Raw genomic sequence first — 20,194 nt, 5'->3', positions numbered from 1 at the left:
ATATATTGATTTCCAAGCAACACAGGTCTTTTCGACCTCTGATCATAAATTTCTGCCTCTAAATTCACCCATGTCTTCCCTTTAACATTATTTTCCATCAGGATAAAATCCATGTACTCTCCCACCTTGTCCCCGCCCCTCCTTTCCTCATTTTTAAGTATTTCATTCTACTTTTTTTTTTAAAAAAAGTCTCTCTCTGCCTCTCCAGAGGCCGTTGTTCAATTAGTTCAGAGCAGTCAATCATTTCATCTCCCGTCTCCTCCTCAGGAACTGTGGTCTCTCCCTCTCCCTCTGGTGCTGATAGTTGTTCAGCTGATTCAGAAGATGCTGCCTGTTTGTCTCCTGTCTCTATCATAGTGTCCAAGCCAAGAAGTATTGCTTTAATATCTGTCTCTAGTTCTGAAATTTGAGCCATAAGATGATTGATGAGATTAGATTGAAATTCCTGAAGACAGAATATCAGATCGGTTTCCATTTCAAAATCTCAAAGATGAGTCTCGCCCTTAAATTTTCATCCAAAAACGATTAGAGTCAGACAGATGAAGTTGCTCAGCTTTCCCTCCTCGCTCCTTGGCCAAAACTGATTCAGAGTCCTGCGGAAAACACTCTGGTCATAAAAGGGAGTATTTGATATATAATCTTCCTTTATCGCTCAAAGTAAAGTTCCACAGACATAGTCGTTCAAGATTCTCAAGCTTCTAATTTATAAAAAGCCAAACCTTAGGAGGGGGGCTTAGGGTGGGAAAGACAGTTAAGTTTCACTTTCTCAGTTCTAACCAAGTTATGGCGTAGTAAGAAAAACCTCCAAAGTTTGCCAAGATCCTCTGCCACTTAAGAGATCGTCTCCACAATCAAAACTTCCCAGAGAGAAACAAAACATCTGGCCTGTTACTTGCCGTAAAAATAGCCGATCAACTTCTGTTCATGCAGTCAGATCATAAGTCTTCTTTTCTCCTCCCTTCTCCGAGCAGTTACGCACCAATTCATCATAGCGGCTTCACAAGTCCGTTGCAATTGAGGAAAGGAAACTCCTCCGAAAAAGCAGATTGCAGTCTGGCTTCTTCGGCGTCTCCAGTTCCCCTGCTACGGTTCCACTTCTCCTGTGGAAACTCGCCCCCCCCCTTTCTTGGGGGATCCGCTGACTTGGAATAAACCCAGAGGTTCTCAGAGCCCTGAGAATTTCGCTGTTCTTACTGCCCATTGCTCCACCCTCTTGAGAATATAGTACATCATGATGGTGTTGTCTGTGGCTATTGTTGTCTGTGGCTATTTGGACCATTTTGCCAATAAGATGATTCTTGAAAGCCTTGGAGGCTTTTATTGCTGCTAAGAGTTCTATCTCATTGATGTGGAGCAACCTTTCTCTTCCCGACCACTGGGAATGGATTTGTAGGGATCGGCAGTGGGCACGCCAGCTGGTGAGGCTGGCATCTATGGTAACCAGGATTTGTGGGTAGGGTTGCTGAAAAGGTTGTCCCATCATCAGGTTTTGAGTGGAGCGCCACCATGAAAGCTTGGAGGCGAGTTCTGGAGTGACTCACAGCAAAGTATGTGGTGGGTCTGTCAGCAGGTTGAATAAGGCCAGGAACCATGCTTGAAGTGATCTCATTTTGAGACAAACATGATGGACTACAGCAGTTGTTGAGGCCATAGTGCCTAAGACACGTTGGACTGGAAGCGCATGAGGAGTGAAGCCATGGAGTGAAGAAGTTAAATTGAGACATTAGTCTGTTGGGAGAAAATGCTCAAGCATGTTTGGAGTCTATAACTGCTCCTATATAATAGGAGTCTTTTTTGTGGAGTAGCGGGAAGATGGACTTGAGGGTAACCATGTGGAATTTGGTGGTAGTGATATATTGGTTTAGTTCTCTGAGATCGAGGAGTGGGCGGATGCCTCCAACTTTTGGGGGGATGGTGAAATAAAGAGAGAAAAAACCTTTCATTGTATGGTGTACTGGTATTGGATCTATGGTGTCTTTGAGTAACAATGACTGTATTTCATCCTGTAGAGTTTGCAACGGAGGTATGACGGTGTGAGATGGTGGAGGAAGGTGGTGGAATTCTATGTGGTACCCATGTCCTATAATGGAGAGGACCCAGGCATCTATGATGAAGTCTTTCCATGCAGGCAAGTGCTTCCAGAGAGCAGGTGGAGAAGTGAGAGGTTGTATTGGGATCTCAGCTGGTTGGACATCAAATCCGATGTCTAGGTTTGTGGTCATTGCTCCTGATTGTGGTTTGCTGTCGAGCATCTGTTGTTTAGCTACCAAGAGACCTTCTTGTTGAAAAGTTTGTGCTAAGACTCTTTTTTCTTTGGGGAGTACATCAATAAAGGTAAACATATTGTCCCAAAGAAAGTGTTGGTAGGCGCCCATAGCTCCTTGATAGTTGACAACCCTCATAGTAAAAGCAGAAGAGGAATAAAGCCATCTGCCCATAGAGTCAATGCGCCTGCTATCTTTATTAGGTGGTATTAGAAACTGTTGATGTCAAGAGCGAGATTGTGAGGCCTCGACAAAGACGGAATTAGGAGAAGGCTATTTTTGCAAAAAGATTGCATCAGGTTCATACACTCGATAGAGGTTGTCAATGCGCTTCGACACGTGTGATGAGGCTGGGTCCAGGAACACCTAGATGTGCTAAGGAGAGATGGGAGCATGGAGATATGGATCGGTGTGGTAGAATCCTTAGATATGGGATCATAAAGATAATCTGCTGGCTCCATAGTAGGTCTGTGGATTTGTAGGTCGAGGAATTTGGTCATACAAACCAATAGCTTAGCATAGGTTTGAAAATCTTCTGCTTGTGAAGGAAGGTCTGTGTCTGCTAGGTCGGAGTCTGGTGATGTTAAAAGTACTGATGGTGTTTGAGGTCTGGAACCATGATCAGACAGTTTGGCATTGTGCCGTGAGTCAACTGACTGTCGATTAACATTGACATCGAAAGGCTGGTCTTCAAAGTATTGCTGTCAATGCCAAGCTCTCGAAATCAGAGGTGCATCAGTGGACAGTGGTTGATATCGAGGGGCATTGACCGCTGTCAACATTGAAGGTGCATCCATGGACTGCGGTCAGTATCGAGGCTTGTCGACATTGAAGGAGTAGGTATGGAGCTGATGTTGATATGGAAGTTGCTGTCAGTGTTGAGACAGCTGCTGAGGTGGCAAGGGCGTCAGTGGACCATATTGGATCACAGTGGAATAGACCGACGCCAGTGACGCTGAGTGGGATGAGTGTTCACGGCCATCCAGAAGGGTAGGAAAGTAGTAGCTTGCCAGTGCCGCGAAAGTGACCAGACCTGAAGAGTGTTGATCGGCTCGTCTGGGTTTCTTAGGTGCTGATTGATAGGAGGTACCTGGTAATTCTGGGTGATCATGGTGGTAAGATTGCTTCAAGACTGAAGGCTCCTGTGTGGGGACAACATACTCTGGCAGTGGTACCAAACCAGGAAAAACAACTGATTGTTGGACACCGATTGGGGCAAAAGGCCTCCCAATGATGGAGCTGAGCGTAATCCATGTCCGCATGAGAAGGCAAGTGGATGCTCTTGTAGGATTGAGTTCTGTGCCCAGTAGACACATCACACTGATTTTCTTTAAAAAGAATCCAAGCAGACTGTGATCGTTGTCTTTTTAAAGTACCTCCCTCAATTCTGGCTGCCTCAGGAAGTTGCTCTGTTTCCTGAAGAGACTGGGGCTTTCTCTTGCTAGCTAGAAGAACAGTGAAGGGAAAACAAAACATTGTACTAAGCTTTGCATACTGTTGTTCATCTGCATCACCTGCAACTCATGATGCCCCAAATATCTGTAGCCTGGTGCAGTTGTACCATTTGCTACATCCTGTCATTGGCCTTTGCGTTTCCTGATTCCCAATAACCAGTTTTCTGGACATCCTAGAATGCACAAATGCCATCTCAGGCCCAAAGAAATAAAGGATCCCTAAAAGAGCACAAGGCAAGACAGGCATCAGTCTGTGTGCATTTTTTGGGGTAGGGACTGGATTGAGAGGGGGCAATGTTCATCCCTGGCACAAATGGCATGTATTAGTATGTCCATGGTTTAATTGAGGATAGAGGAACTGATTTGTGTGGTCCAAACAATTTTACATTCAGCTATTACTTTTTGCTTTAAACGAAAGCTTTTCAAGAAAAGGAGGTCCCTTCTTATTTTCCTGTGAAATTATTCAGGCACCAAAAGACTCTTTAGCATTATTCATTATCACAGATCTCTGAAGCTGTTACTTTTCTCACATTAGCTTATGCTGAAACATTCATCATTATTAGCTTATGTTGAAACATTCATCATCATCATCATCATCATCACCGCCACCACCACCACCACACTATGTCTAGTAAAAACAAACACACCACATAATGTGGGCAGGAGCATGCATTTATATAAATTCGTATATTATTATGTGGTATTCCATAGATACACCTTTTTTTGCAAAAGAAGAGGTTGCTATGGGACACCAAGGATTATCAATGATGTAGCTGCTTTCCTCACTCTGGATTATGCTGAATTTTTCCCAAGCTACACCCACCATCACTCCATCAATCTAAAACAGTTGCTCAGCAGTAAGCTGCACTAAAATAAACAACACATATTCTCAGACTGCACAAAACGACGTGTTCAAGGGTGGAGAAGTAAATCTTCTTTCAGACATATCTGCTCAGAAAGATTCTTTATGGGGCTTGAAACACCAGTAAGAGCAGCAATAAAAAGATGGGAGATTTTATTATCAGAGATTTGTTTCACTGTGGTGACATTATGGCTTAGATCCAAGGAGTGTCCAAGTAAGACTTTTGAGTAGGCATGTATAAAAAGTTTGCACTGTCAGTCACCAAATGACTTCTGGGGGTGCTTAACAAGCAATCTTGGGAAGAAGGCTAGATATGTAAAGTAACAACAGGAAAAGGTTGTGTTGCTTAATGACAAAAGGCATACATACTAAGCATCTACATTACATACCGCTGAGGATCAAACATAAATGTGGTAGCTTTAGATCTTGCACACCTAAATTTCTTTAACTTCAGATTCCTAGGCAATTAAACTGGTCTTCTTCATGGTTCTCTCTTAAATAGACATAATGCCCTATCTCATAGGATTGCAGAAAGTGATAAATGACAACAGAAGTTATTACTCAGCTTGAAATTTAAGGATATTTCAGGCTATATAAACAAGTCAATGAATGAACGACAAATGTAGTAACAAGCACATATACTTACCATACATTTATAACAACGTTAATAGGCTAGTAGGCCAACTCTTTTAGGAAGCCAATGCATGCCAGAAGGGGCTTCTTAAACATAGTGCTTTCCAGATTTTTTTGGATTAAAATTCCTACCATCCCATATACTTGCATGGGATTGTGGGTGCTGTAGCCTAGCACGGCACAGACTCCAGCATGGGGTAAAAGCTGAGTAATAGCATTAATGTGGAACTAGAGCCATCAAACCAAGGAAACAACACCAAACTGAAGAGGAAAAACAGCCACCCACAAATAAAGTATTTCTGCTATACATCAAAGGGTTCATGGACCACATGGGGAAACTTTGAAAAAACAACAACACAACCTACAAACAGTATTCAAGCCCACCGCAAAAATACAACCAATGTTACGGTCAGCAAAGGAGAAAAAGGACCCCCTCACCACTGCAGGATTATACCAGATGCCTTCCAGTCATGGCCAGCTATACATTGGAACCACAAAAAGCAGCATCCACACCAGAAACAAAGAAAGCTGATCCCACAGCTATAAATACTCTGTCTGTGCACCAGAGCACAGAGTTCTGACTCCTGTCCTCTGAAGATGTTGGTCACAGAGACTGGCAAAACATTAGGAAGAAAAACCTCCAGAACATGGCCAAACAGCCTGAAAAACCTACAACAACCATTGGATCCCGGCCATGAAAGCCTTAGAGAATATCTTTCAAGTATTTGAAAAGTACTATCATATCTCTCCTCAGTCTTCTTTTCTAAAGGGTAAATGTGCCCAGTTCTTTCAGTCATAGCACTTGGTTTCCAGTCCCCTGATCATCCTTGTTGCCCTCCTCTGGACTTGTTCCAATTTGTTGGCATCCTTCTTTAAATGTGGTGTCCAGAAATGGACACAGTAGTCCTGATGGGGCCTAACCAGTGCTGAATGGGGGGAACTAGTATCTCACAGGGTTTGGAGATTATACTTCTGTATCCCAAAATCACATTTGCCTTTTTGCAGCTACATCACATTGTTGGCTCATATGCAGCTTTTGCTCCACAAAAACTCCAAGATCTTTCTCACTCATTACTGAGGCAAGTATCCCTCCCTTATAAATGTGCATTTCATTTTTTTCTCTAGGTGTAGAATTTTTCGCCTTTCCCTATTAAATTTCATTCTTTTTTTCTGCTCAGTACTAAAGCCTATCAAAACCTTTTTGAATGTTGTTCCTATCTTCCAAGGCATTGGCTATTCCACGCATTTTTGTCATCTGCAAATTTGATAACTCCCTGCAATCCTTCATCCAATCATTAATAAAAATGTTGAAGAGCACCAAGCCTAGGACTGAGCCTTGTGGTACCTCACCTTTAATACTTGCTTTGAAGAGGAGATTTCAGCAGGTAAAGTTATGTATGAATCAAAGTAAGCCAAGTATTGGACTACAAAAGAAACTGAACATCTAAACATTAGAATACTTGAAATGAGTAGACTAAGTATAGAATATTTTCGATCAGATAACTGAAAAGTGTTTTTCTCTGAAAACTACAGACTCGGAACAAATACTGCACTTGTAATAGGGAGGTGAGATTCGAACAAGCAGTTATGGGTTCAGTGGTCCCCAACCTTGGACCTCCAGATGTTCTTGGACTTCAGCTCACAGAAATCCTGGCCAGCAGAGGTGATGGTGAAGGCTTCTGGTAGTTGTAGTCCAAGAACATCTGGAGGCCCAAGGTTGGGGACCAGTGGGTTATATAATCAAAAGCTCAACTGTATAGTATTCATGGGAGATTTATAAGCATAACCATTACCATTATTCAAGTTTAGGTTCTAACTACAGATGCTGAAGGAGAAATTAAAAACTTTTCTTCAAGTGTTGAGAAAGAAATTTATTATCAATAATATGTGTTGATAATCATGGCTGACTGAAAAGCAGAAGTAGGAAATAAAGCAGAAGAAAATATCACTGGAACATTTGGCCTGGGATGCAGAAGTGAAGCAGGAAAATGACTCATAGAATTTTGTTAAGTCAATAATGTGCAAATAGATGTTTCAGGCAAATGAACAGACAGCTGTACACATGGACATCTCCAGATGGCCAATACAGAAATCAAATAGGCTATATAATTAAAGCCAGAAGACAGAAGAGTTTTATTCTTTTGGCAAAACTAAAACCAGCAGATGGTGAGACAGACCATGGGTTTTTAATGCCTAAAGTAGAAGTCCTTGTTGTTTTGACTTATATACCACCCCATAATGCTACAGTACTCTCTAGGTGGTTTACAACATAATTATGCAAACAACAACTTGTCCCCCAGCAAGCTGGGTACCCATTTTACCAACCTCAGAAGGATGGAAGGCTGAGTCAACCTTGAGCCAGCTACTAGAACTCACTGGGACTGAATTCAGGTTGTGAGTAGAGGCTTGACTGTAGTATTGCAGTTTAACCACTGTGCCACGGGGCTCTGTCTAAATATCAAAATTAGAGGTAATGCTAAGGAACATGAAAATATTTAATGCCAAACTATAATTTAAACAACATTCCTGAAAAGTTTAAAGGCGAACATATTTAATTTACTAAATTCAGTTTCACCACAAACCGGAAGAACTGTGGATTGAAACCAGAGTAATTATCAATGAAGAATGCAAAAGACACCAGGGTCAGGCTCATGAATACAAACTTTTAGTGTCTTGCACATAAAAACAAAGAGAACTATTGTAATAAACACTGAAAAGAAATTTGTTGTTTAGTCGTTAACTCGTGTCCAACTCTTCGTGATCCCATGGACCAGAGCACGGCATGTCCTCCTGTCTTCCACTGCCGCCCAGAGTTGGGTCAAATTCATGTTGATAGCTTTGATGACGCTGTCCAACCATCTCATCCTCTGTCATCCCCTTCTCCTCTTGCCCTCGCACTTTCCAAACATCAGGGGCTTTTCCAGGGAGTCTTCTCTTCTCATCAGATGGCCAAAGTATTGGAGCCTCAGCTTCAGGATCTGTCCTTCCAGTGAGCACTCAGGGTTGATTTTGTTTACGTTTTGAATTGTGGTGCTGGAGGAGGCTCTTGAGAGTCCCCTGGACTGCAAGGAGAACAAACCTATTCATTCTGAAGGAAATCAACCCAGAGTGGTCACTGGAAGGACAGATCCTGAAGCTGAGGCTCCAATACTTTGGCCATCTGATGAGAAGAGAAGACTCATTGGAAAAGACCCTGATGTTGGAAAAGAGTGAAGGTAAGAGGAGAAGGGGACGACAAAGGACAAGATAGTTGGACAGTGTCATTGAAGCGACCAACATGAATTTGACCCAACTGCTGGAGGTAGTGGAAGACAGGAGGGCCTGGCGTGCTCTGATTCATGGGGACATGAAGTGTTGGACACAACGTAACAACTAAACAACAACAACAAAGATTCTGACTGTATGGATTAAGAAAACCCATTGATTGTTTTAAAAAGAAATGTGTGTGTCTCAACATTGGTTTGTAGTGATGCACAGTCTATACTTTGAACACGAGGCTGCTGTTAGGGCAGAATATATGGAAATAAAATATTTCCAGTAGTGTGTGCTTTATCTGTATGCAGGACATATTATATGGACAACTGGATTAGTTTCAGATGAGGGAGTGATAATGTAAGAAATCTGAAGGAATTTCAAAAGTTTAAACTCTGCAGTTAATACCATACCACTGGTAGAAAACATCAATAATTTCAAACAACTGCTGATTAAAGTTAAAGAATAAAGCATGATTACATCTCAACATTAAGAAGACAAAAATCATGATTACAGAAAAATCATGTAATTTTAATGCTGATGATGTTACACATCTTCTATATCTTGGCTCAATCATTAAACAAAACATGTACAGCATCCAAGAAATTGAAAAGAAGACTGAGACTCTGTGAAGGAACTAGAAAATATCTTCAAGTGTAAGGATGTGTTACAGAGGCCCAGGCCAAATTCACTCAGACCATTCCTGATTATTAGAAATTGATTCATTTGAAATATACTGTTGGAGGGCAGTTTTAGGGACAGAAAAATGGGCTCTAGACCAAATCACAGTAGAAGCTAAAATGATAAACAAAAACTATAATACTTGGATATAACATGCAATGCAAAAGTCACTGAAAAATACAGTACTGCTAGAAAGTGGAAGGCAGTAGAAAAAGAGGAAGACCAAACATGAGGTGGATTAACTGAAAGAATACAACTTTTCATTTGCAAGATCTGAGTAGGGCTGTTAACGATATTGCCTTCTAAGGTCATTAATTTACAGGATCACCCAGAACTTCAAACCAAGTTGATAGCACAAAAAAACGGGAAGCATTCACAGAGAATTTTGTTATCAGGCAGTCAAGAAGTGTGAGAAACACATGATATAGATTGCAGGACACATGCTGTTATTTTAGAGGAGATTTCTAAGGCTTTCCAGCTTACTATTGGAACTGTCCTTAATCTCCCTGCCACAACTTTCATCTTGTTGTTTTAGTTCACCAGATTTTTGTTCCTGCACTATCTTGTCATATTCTCAACAACTTAAACATAACATGAAAGAATAAATTATAAGAGTGGAGGAAATGTTAAGAAATACCTACTTTTTAAAGTGTTACATTTCTAGTATATATTCCTTTCTGCATTAAATCTACAATATTTTAATAGAACAATAATACTGTAGGAATACTAAATTTCCAAATATGCTTATTAATACAGCATAATTTAATCTTGATTTCATATAAGATGTAACTATATGTTAACATTATTTAAAACTGCTGCAAATTTTGCTTGATACAGTACTAACATTAACTGGTATCAGAGAAAGGTACCACCATATAACGCTGACTGTTACCTTCTGTGAGAGTCCCAGATTTCCTTCTTACGCATACTTCTTTTTCTTCTAATAAATGGACAGACTTCAGGCTGAGACATACTTAGAGTTATTGTTGTGTACCACCAACTTGGAACCAACTTATAGCAACCTTAACAGGGCTTTCAAAGTAAGTGAGATATTTAAGGAATGCTTTTACCAGTTCCACTCCCTCAGTCAATTTCCATAGCCAAATGATTCAAACCCTGATCTCCTGAGCCCTAGTCTGTCATTCTGTTCACTGCACCACACTGGGAATCTCGTGTATTAGTACACCCATCAAAATCAAATATATGTAAGTTAGTAATGACTATTTTAAATCTGACTGAATTCTAAATATTAATAAGTTTGTATCCATCTACTGAATTATATATTTTCATCATTTTATAACAGTATTTTACTTCAATAACTTAAATACTTTAAATTGCAATTCTTTCCACAATTCAAATATCCTAATCAGAATAGAAAAAAAATATATTTGCAATGTAATCAGCCACTCTACATGATGTCACACACAGTAGATGTGGTTTGAATTATAGTATAGTTATATCATTATGAACTGTAAAGCAGGTCTATTTTATGAAAAAGGGCAATATATTCCATACAGAAAAGCCAAGCTTCTATAGACATGGTTAAATTAAACTAAAGCAATTGTCAAAACTTTCAATGTAATGTAGCAACAAACACAAGCACACAGAAAGACACATACCTTTTTAAGGAACCATTTTTTGAGCTTCCGGTGAGACAGCTTTATCATTTTTGTTCAGCATTTAGAAATAGGCCACTAGTTGGCCTTTTGAAACAAATCATACCATTTTCCCAGAGACTGCCACCTTTCATCTTCTCTGGTTATCTCCCTGTAGCTGCTTAACCCTGCACGTCATAACGAACAACGCTCCCCCCCAAACAGCTGGAGATTACAAGCAAAAGGCTAGGGTGGATGTAATCTTTAGTTCAGATAAATTGCAGTATGCCTCAGCTTTGTCTTTGCATGGTGCTAGCAAACAAAAAGGGAAAGTAACCAAGAAGCCTCCTAGATGTCTATGTGCCCAGAGAAATTATGAACGTATAAAAGGAATCCTTGTTATCTGCTAAGAAGGGGAGCTGAAAGAAAGGAGGAAATACTAAGAGGTGAACTACGTCTCTCAACATCTGGTTGCTCCTTAAAAGCTCAGGGAACAGAGGAATCTATTTGTGTATACAAAGCTGTAAAAGATACCAAGCTACAGGTTGTTGTGGGTTTTTCGGGCTCTTTGGCTGTGTTCTGAAGGTTGTTCTTCCTAACGTTTTGCCAGTCTCTGTGGCCGGCATCTTTAGAGGACTGGTGAAAGGATAGAAAGAACAACCTTCAGAACACGGCCAAAGAGCCCGAAAAACCCACAACAACCATTAGATCCTGGCTGTGAAAGCTTCGCAAATACATACCAAACTACACCTGCTCTGCCACAGGAAACCCGTTAATGGCAAGCATATGAATCGGCCAGGTACAATGTAGTATTTTCCCATCTACACTCCTGCCTTGAATAAATTAGTAGGAATTACAAAGTGACAGAAATAAGATACAATGTGGGCTTAAAATTATTCTTAAAGGGCAGTCTCTAGTGCCCAACCTGGAGAAATCTGTGGAAAATTAGAATTGTGCTAACTAAAGACTAGATGTTTATAAGAAGTAGCAGAACAGATGACCTCATTCTAATTTTGTATTGTCACATAAATCAGTGGAGTGGTGCACTTGTTCTTTAGTTGTTAAGTCGTGCCTGACTCTTCATGCCCCCATGGACCAGAGCACGCCAGGCCCTCCTGTCTTCCACTGCCTCCCGGAGTTGGGTCAAATTCATGTTGGTCACTTCGGTAACACTGTCCAGCCATCTCATCCTCTGTAGTCCCCTTCTCCTCTTGTCTTCACTCTTTCCCAGCATCAGGGTTTTTTCCAGGGAGTCTTCTCATGAGATGGCCAAAGTATTGGAGCCTCAGCTTCAGGATCTGTCCTTCCAGTGACCATTCTGAGTTGATTTCCTATAAAATGGATAGATTTGTTCTCTTTGCAGTCCAGGGGACTCTCAAGAGCCTCCTCCAGCACCAGCTGAGCGTCCTTTCGGCTTTGGCCCATCCATTTCATTAGCTCTGGAGCTACTTATACTTGTCCTCCACTCTTCCTCAGTAGCATGTTGGACGCCTTCTGACCTGAGCGGCTCATCTTCCAGTGTCATATATTTTAGCCTTTTGCTTCTGTTCATGGGGTTTTCTTGGCAAAGATACTGGAGTAGCTTGCCAGTTCCTGCTCCAGGTGGATTGTGTTTAGTCAGAACTCTTGAATGTGGTCCTCATCCAACCAGATATGCGGGATATAAAATAAATAAATAATAAATAAACAAACAAACAAACAAACAAACTCTCCACTAGGACCTGTCTGTCTTGGGTGTCCCTGCATGTTGATCACCCTATCTCCTGAAGAGGACAAAAGCTGTTCCCACAGCTATAAATACTCAACTATCCAACAAACAGCAACAGAGCATGGACAGGGTTCCTACTCCATTCCTCTGAAGATGCAAGCCACAAAGACTGGTGAAACGTCAGGAAGAAAAACCTCCAGAACAGGGCCAAAACCCCACAACAACCATCAGATCCTGGCCATGAAAGCCTTCGAGAATACAAGGAATGTGTTTATTTGAAGTCTCACATTTTATCATTAAATGCATGCAGAGTATTAGAATGCTGAGCCAATGTTCAGAATGGCTACCAATACTCAACGATGCTATAATGCTTTGCATCACAGTCTTTTGCACATCAGTTCAGAAGTGGGTGCCACTGAATCAAATGACACATGCTGAAAGTCAGTTCAGGACTGTAGCTTTAGAGGATTATAACAAGTTCACTGTGTTACTTGATGAAATCACGATTGTGGTATGATTTTAACCCAGACCTTCCTAGCAAAAATCTAGTCTTGTCAGCCTCTGCATTATGCTAATTAAAAATGCAGCTTGCTTTTTAGTTTCAAAAAAATTAATGGGGTGCTGATTTGGGAGTAATCACCAGTGGGAGTGCCAGATCATCAGCATCTCTTTCCAAGGAGAAAGCCTTTGTGATGTCACGAGGCACACCTTACGAAGTCACAGACATAGAACACAGAGTTGCTAGAAGGAGGTAAGGTTCCTTCCCCCACTCCAGAGCCTGTACCCCTGCTGCCAGGGTTCATGCAATAAGAAAGCATGAGTTGTGACTTTTGTGTTCCATTCCCTCCCTTGCTTCAAATGGCCTAATGGGCATTATGCTGACGTGCCAAAAACCCATGAGCAAGTGGGGAGTGCTGGGGAGATAGCTAGTGAGCTACTGTGTTATTTAGAGAAACTCCCTCACATCGGGATAGCAAATGATGGCACCACATGAGAATAGGTGCAGATGAGTGCCCAAACTTAAAGGATTTCTCTCTCATACATAAAGGTTTATTTTTCCTACAAAACTGCTAGCACTGAGATTTTGTTCCCCACCTGGAGACCTGGTGAACCTCAGACATTTCCTGAGATTTCTCCTGGTGTCCTAAGGCCTGGCAGCCTTAGCCATTAGCATGAATAATTTTCCCTGTGAAATCCCTCCCTTTTATAAAAGAAGATGTTATGGCAGGATAGAGTATCATCTGGGGAACTTTATGAAAATTGTGTGTGTCCTGTGCTGTGAAGTTAGAACCAACTTAGGGCTTTCGGGGCAACTGAGATATTTAAGGTTTTACCAGTTCCACCCTAACCCCAACCGAGTTTCCATAAACAAGTGGAGATTCAAACGCAGTTCTCCAGAGTCATGGTCTGTCACTCTGTCCACTACACCAGTGGTTCTTAACGTGGGCAATAATGCCCCCCAGGGGGCGATTTCATTTTTCAGGGGGGCAGTAGAACAAAAAGGGGCGGTGTGGGGGCACTGGAGCAGAAGGGGGGCAGTAGGGGGGCGCTGGAGCAAGCCAAACCTGTGAAGATGGCTGCAGCCTTTTTACAGTGTGCATGAATATATATTTTCCTCCAATCTTTATTTAGTTTCAGAGTTTATGTCTTGAAAGTTTTAGTTCCTGCATTGCTGTTTGTTTTTATGCCCTTTTTTATATTTCTTTTTGCGTCTTAAAATTCGCTTGCAACTACGTAAATCATTAAATGTTACTTTTTTGGGGCATTTCATTTTCTTGGAATTGAATTTTGTTTTCAGGGGTCATTGGATTTAAGTGTCATAAATAAATAAATAAATAAATAAATAAATAAATAAATAAATAAATAAATAAATAAATAAATAAATAAATAAATAAATAAATAAATAAATAAATAAATAAATAAATAAATAAAAGATATCATCACCGTGGGGAGGGGGGCAATGATAACTTCCTCAATGGCTCAAGGGGGCGTTTCTTTCAAAAAGGTTAAGAACCACTGCACTACACCACACTGGGGATCCTTTGGAAAAATAAGAAGTTATATATACTTCTGTTGTAACTTGTCTGACCAACAGAAAAAGCGAACAACCAACTTACTTTCCAAATCCACATTGTCAAGATTTCCTGAGTTAGAGAGGCCCATGCTACTCAGCCATACTATCCTGATTGCCTTGGTATGGGTGAAATCCAGAAGGCCAAATGTCCTGATGGCTGGGGGAATCTTTCTGTCTGGCACTTTCCCAATGCCTTAGTCTCATCCTGACTAAGCAATGCTTCCAGATAGTCACCAAAAATCTAGAAGGTTAAGCAGCTTGACTCTTGCACCAGCCCTGCAAGGTAAGAATGTCAATACAACCACAAAACGCACAGGCTCCCAATAGATGGTCAAGCCAAGATCTGGTTTTTAGTATCACCAACCCTCTTAATCCAAAAGAATTAACAACTGTGAAATGTTTACCTTTTATTAACGGTGACCAAAAAAGTCAAAAAGCAACAACAACAAAACCTTCTAAAATGGTTTCTACAGTCACAGAAACGGTCAGAGGATGTGGAACAACCAACCAATCAGAAACCTGAGGCAAGAGAAATTATAGAACAGGATATCTGTGTGAACAGGATTTCAAGCTTCATGTTGTAATTTCATTAATGCATATAACTTTTTAAAAGCACATAGGTTCCATTCAATATATTTATTAAACTACAGTTACCAACATGTTGATTCAGTGAAGACCTGTCTGAACACAAAGGAGTGCAATCAAATTCATGTTTATATAATGTAAAATTCTGTGTTTTTTTTTAAAAAATGATTAAAACTACCTAATATTAGTATGTCCATTCTGATCATTAATGTGGTTGTTTACCTCTGGATTTTAACTTACCTGAATTATAATAAAACAAGAGACTGGCTGCCTACCTGTCTGAGTCATAATTCCAAGGTGATAAGACATACTCGGCTGATATTTACCAGGAATTCTAACAGATATATAGGGATACGTGCTTTGCAGCTGGATTTTAACCAGCATTAGTAAAAATCTTAAGTGGTCTGTTCTCACCGGATTTCCACATACTGTATGCAAAAGCAAACTCCAGCTACAGTTCCACTTAGCATTCTCCTAAAATCTCGATACTATGACAGGTATCTGGCCATCTTAAGAAGGATACTGACCACATCAACAAGCCTCAAAAAAGAAACAAAGATAAAAAATATAGGAACCAAACCCTGTGGCAGACCCAAATGCCAACAATGCCCCCAAGTGGACACTGGCAACATGACAATAGTAGCTAAATGTATGGCCAATATCCTGATCTTTATTGACATGCATGAAGCTCCAACTGCAAACGGATTAGATGTCTCCCCTTTTGCAACCAGCATTTTGTCAGACTGCAAAAGCTGCTTCTGCAAGTGAGGCTCCATCCATGTGCAAGTAATTTACAGTATGCTGCCCATTATCCACAAATTCAGGTTATAAATGAATTCATAGCCTTGAGAAAAGAAGACAGAGAGAAGATATGACAGCACTTTTCAAATGCTTGAAAGACCGTCATACACAGGAGTGGCAGAATCTGTTCTCAATCACCCCAGAGTGCAGGACACGTACTAATGGGCTAAAGTTACAGGAAGCCAGATTTCAGTTGAATATCAAGAAAAACTTTCTAACTGTTAGAGCAGTAAGGCAATGGGACTAATTACTGTACCTCGAGAGGTGGTGAGTGCTCCAACACTAGAGGCATTCAAGAGAAATTTAGACAACCACCTGGCAGATATCCTATGATTTGTATTCCTGCATTGAGCAAGGGGTTGGACTCGACAGCTCTATAGGCCCCTTCCAACTTCATCATTCTTTGATTCTATGATTCATATACTTGCTCACCTTCCAAAATATGTGCTGTTGTTTGTCGTTAACATCCCATTGCTTTCTACATGGGGAAAAAAGACCACCTGTACTGAATCAGAAATTTTCTGTATTAAATACATTCATACTCCATTTCATAAACGTCATGTCACCAGCTTAATGGGAGCTATGAACACAGGAAGACGCTGCACATTCCTTCCAGTACTTACAAGCCTAGTAATGTAAGAGTACCTTATCAAAGTGATAACATGCTGACTTGGTAAGATAAGGAGTTTGTCCCACTCATTATCTAACAGTCTTCTCACCAGAGTTATTGCTTTCTATTCCTCCCTTCCAGTTTCAGCATAGAGTACAAAAATCCTCCGGGCTTGTCCAGGTCATGGTAGTTCCTTTGTTGTGGGAGAGAACACCAATCATCCATGCAGTGCCAGCCTATATCCAGAGGGACTCAGAAGGTTTCTGCATCATGTGCTGGCAGCTGCATATTTCCTTTTGCTATATTGCATCCCTGCCAGCCCTCTATGCAATGGCATCAGGGGTGTTCTATCAACATGAGAACTGAAAAAAATAGAAGCTCATTGGGATTCTGGCTGGTCCAAAACTGCCAATGAGCACACCCCCACTCTCTGTGTAAAAGGATAATTGGACACAGCTCTGACATCAGAAATGTCAATTTTTAATAACCAGTGGGGGAATAGTTTAGTCTGTCATGTTATACGGAACAAGAATTTATTAAAACATTCAATTCTATCTTTTTGTTTGTTTTTACTTTTTACTAAATTAAAACTAAAATACAAACCCAATAGTGACTACATACAATGCACATTCAATCCTATCTTCTCTGGCTTGAATATGAACAAAGGCTCTTGATCATAATTTTTGTACCAACCAACTGATCAATGCAAGGATATCTCTGCAAATTCACCCATTTTTTTTGCTAATGGACCTTAGATTATTATAATTGCTGGTACTTTCAGATTGCAGTTCCATCTGTCCATGCTGACTATAGCCCTCCTCAGCTCTCCAAGCATGTGTATAAAAATTTGCTTACTGAGATAATGCTTCATGAATCTGACAAAGTCACCTGTATTCCTTGAAAGTTTATGACACAGAAAATGTATTAATTTTTAAAGTGCCATAAAATGTTCTGCTGGTTTTTCTGGAATAGATTGACACAGGTACCCACATGGACATTTTGAACAGAATGACAATAGACTATTTTTGTTGTTGTTTTTGTTTGAAATAATACGCAAACTGGCTCAGAAGTAGGAGACAACATAACTGGATCCCCTATAAAACTTTCTGAATGAAACAGGGATTGCAGGATAAAAGCCTCAGCTGGAAACATGCATAGCCTACCAGAGGAAGATTCCACACTCTGTTCTTACACAGACTTTTCACTTACAAAATATTTGCCCAGATGATGCAAAATCAATCAATCAATCAACAGGTCTCAGCTCAATTTATTTGGAGAACAAGCAGTGGATATGCAAGGAAACCGGAAAAGAATACTCACAATAACACAAGTCTGCTATTCTTCACCATTCCATACACAGACTTCATATTCTCCTGTTGTCCCAATAAGTTAATTCAATTGTCTCAGAAACAAAAAGCAATATATTTCACAGATGTGTTCCACATATCAGTTTCTGATATAGGATGCACTTCTCAGTGTATGTCTTCTGCTCTGTCATAAGTTTCAGATGTACAGATTTGGAATGAACAATTCCATACCTAATAAGTTCAAATATTCAGATTACTAGTGAGATCCCCTATGTGTTCAGAAGCAGACCTAGATGTCAGGAAACAGGAATATAAATGTATGCTACTGTGCTACAAGTTTGTGTGTGTACACGGCATTCTATCTCATTTGACTGACAACTCATGATATTTCCAATCCTTCTGGGATTGGGAAGGATCAAAGGGGCAAGGTTAGTCATGTGAACAATGCATTAGCAAAACTCAGCTCATCCTTTGAATCCAAAATTATATAAACCTCAACTGAGTGCTTGGGAAATCTGTTTTGATAAACAAGAGAGACCTCTGCTGACAAGCAAAGATATGACTACATGATTAACTCACTCACTAGTAACAGAATAATCAATACAGCAAAAATATATTTCCAGCTGTTATAACTTAGCCAAAGACTAATAAACTAATTTTAAAAAAATATTAAGCATTTCAAGAGCACAAACTGAAAAACAAATTATATAAAAACTGGCATGTTTCTATTAAAATACTAGCTTGCCATATTTTAGAAAATAATGTGTAAGAAACAATGTGGTTTTTAAGACAGAAAATGATGCAAGGAATGTTATGGTGTGTAATCCTATGTCTACTCAGAGGTAACTCCCTTGTATTCGATTGTACTTACTTCGAGGTAACTTTATATAGTTTTACAGCCACCTTCATATCTTATTTTGTTATTATGTGCTGTGAGATATTAAAGGGAGAGAGATTTGAACCCAGGGTTCCTGAATCTTAGTCTGTCACTCTATCCACTGCACTATATTCGAGGTCAGCTTATTAGTAGAAAAGAATTCAAAACTTGAACAAAGGGTAGACCTCCCTATTATCCCGTGAGGCCTACTCTTGAAGAAGGCAGCTCATTAAAGAACCTGCTTTTCATACACAGACTGCCGTCTTCAGCCTCTACTAACATGAGTGAGTGTGCTGAGAAAAGCCTTCATGTGAAATCCTAGAGAGCTCCTATTAATCAGAATAAACACTGCTTCGGTGGCTCAGCAGCAAAATGCAACTTGTTTATCAACTGTTTTTTAATGTATGTGTCTGTTTATGTAACTCAGTGATAGAACACATTATCTCTCAAATCGCCATTCCAACAAATCTCTTTTTTTTAATGATTGAGAGCATACAGGCAGCCAACACCTTTAATTGCTGCTGCCAGTTGGGACTACATAGCACAATGCTTAATCAAGCAACTAGGTCGGAAATCACGCCCATCTGTTCATACAGGAGATAGAAGATAGACCAATACTCATGTCATCTATTCAGTATTGCAGCTGCTTTCTTGCAATCATATTAGAAAAGTCCCAAATGGCAAGATATTAGGGCTAGCTCAAGGTATTTGTCTGTATAAGACCAAGGACAAAATCTGATCACCCACCTACTTCCCAATTCCATATCTGAACTTGAGGTTAACATTATCAACAGGATAGCATCCTCCACTATACCTGACAGCAACAGGATAGGCTGTGTGGCACATACATATCTGCAGAAGGGGTAAATTATTAGCAGAAGCTGAAGAGAAACCATTGCTAGCTTTGCCTCCCAGTACCTCCTACTTTAGCCAGTAGCTTCAGTATACCTAATGACAGTACCAGAAATGCAGGGTATTACCCTTCCCTAGGAAATTCAAGCTGTATTTATTGTTCTGCTAGGATGCCAACAAGAAGCATAGGATGTCGTCAGTGATCCATTCCACACATTTCCACCTTTGGCAAATTGCCCAGCTGCATCCCTATCTTGATGTGGGGGCACTCACCACTTTGGTCCATGCACTCGTAGTCCCGAGTTTAGACTACTGTAATGCGCTCTACATGGGGCTGCCTTTGAGAAAGACGCAGAAACTTCAGATGGTGGAGAATGCGGTGGCCAGACTTCTTACTGGGGTGAAAAGGTACCATCATATTTCCCCACTCTGGCCACCTTGCATTGGCTACCCATTCGTTTCTGCATTGATTTCACAGTTCTTACGATTACATATAAACCTCTAAATGGTTTAGGACCTTGATATCTGGCAGAACACCTTCTCCCACCCAGTTCTGCCAGAGTCACTTGTTCCAGCCAGGCTGGGCAGCTGGGGGGCCTAACGCCGAAGGAGGTCCAGAAGGAAAGAACAAAGACCTGG

The 20,194-nt window shown here is 40.5% G+C and overlaps 1 protein-coding gene across 2 annotated transcripts in view; it reads right to left on the bottom strand.

Annotated features, from left to right (window-relative positions):
- Window positions 1-20,194, bottom strand: part of RPS6KA2 (ribosomal protein S6 kinase A2) — a 279,999-nt gene that overhangs the window by 233,095 nt on the left and 26,710 nt on the right. Inside the window, exon 1 of one of the 2 annotated variants that reach the window (XM_072994268.2) lies at window positions 10,766-11,828. The exons of the other annotated variant lie outside the window; for it this stretch is intronic. Coding sequence (XP_072850369.2) covers window positions 10,766-10,813 — 48 coding nt within the window. The 5' untranslated portion in view covers window positions 10,814-11,828. Of the gene's footprint in view, window positions 1-10,765; window positions 11,829-20,194 lie in introns of those variants that run through there. 2 annotated transcript variants of the gene reach the window in all.

Source organism: Pogona vitticeps, chromosome 1, assembly GCF_051106095.1.
Source record: "Pogona vitticeps strain Pit_001003342236 chromosome 1, PviZW2.1, whole genome shotgun sequence".
NCBI classification, from domain to species: Eukaryota; Metazoa; Chordata; class Lepidosauria; order Squamata; family Agamidae; genus Pogona; species Pogona vitticeps.
Note: the sequence above shows the minus strand (reverse complement) of the source record. Positions and strands in the feature narration are given on the sequence as shown.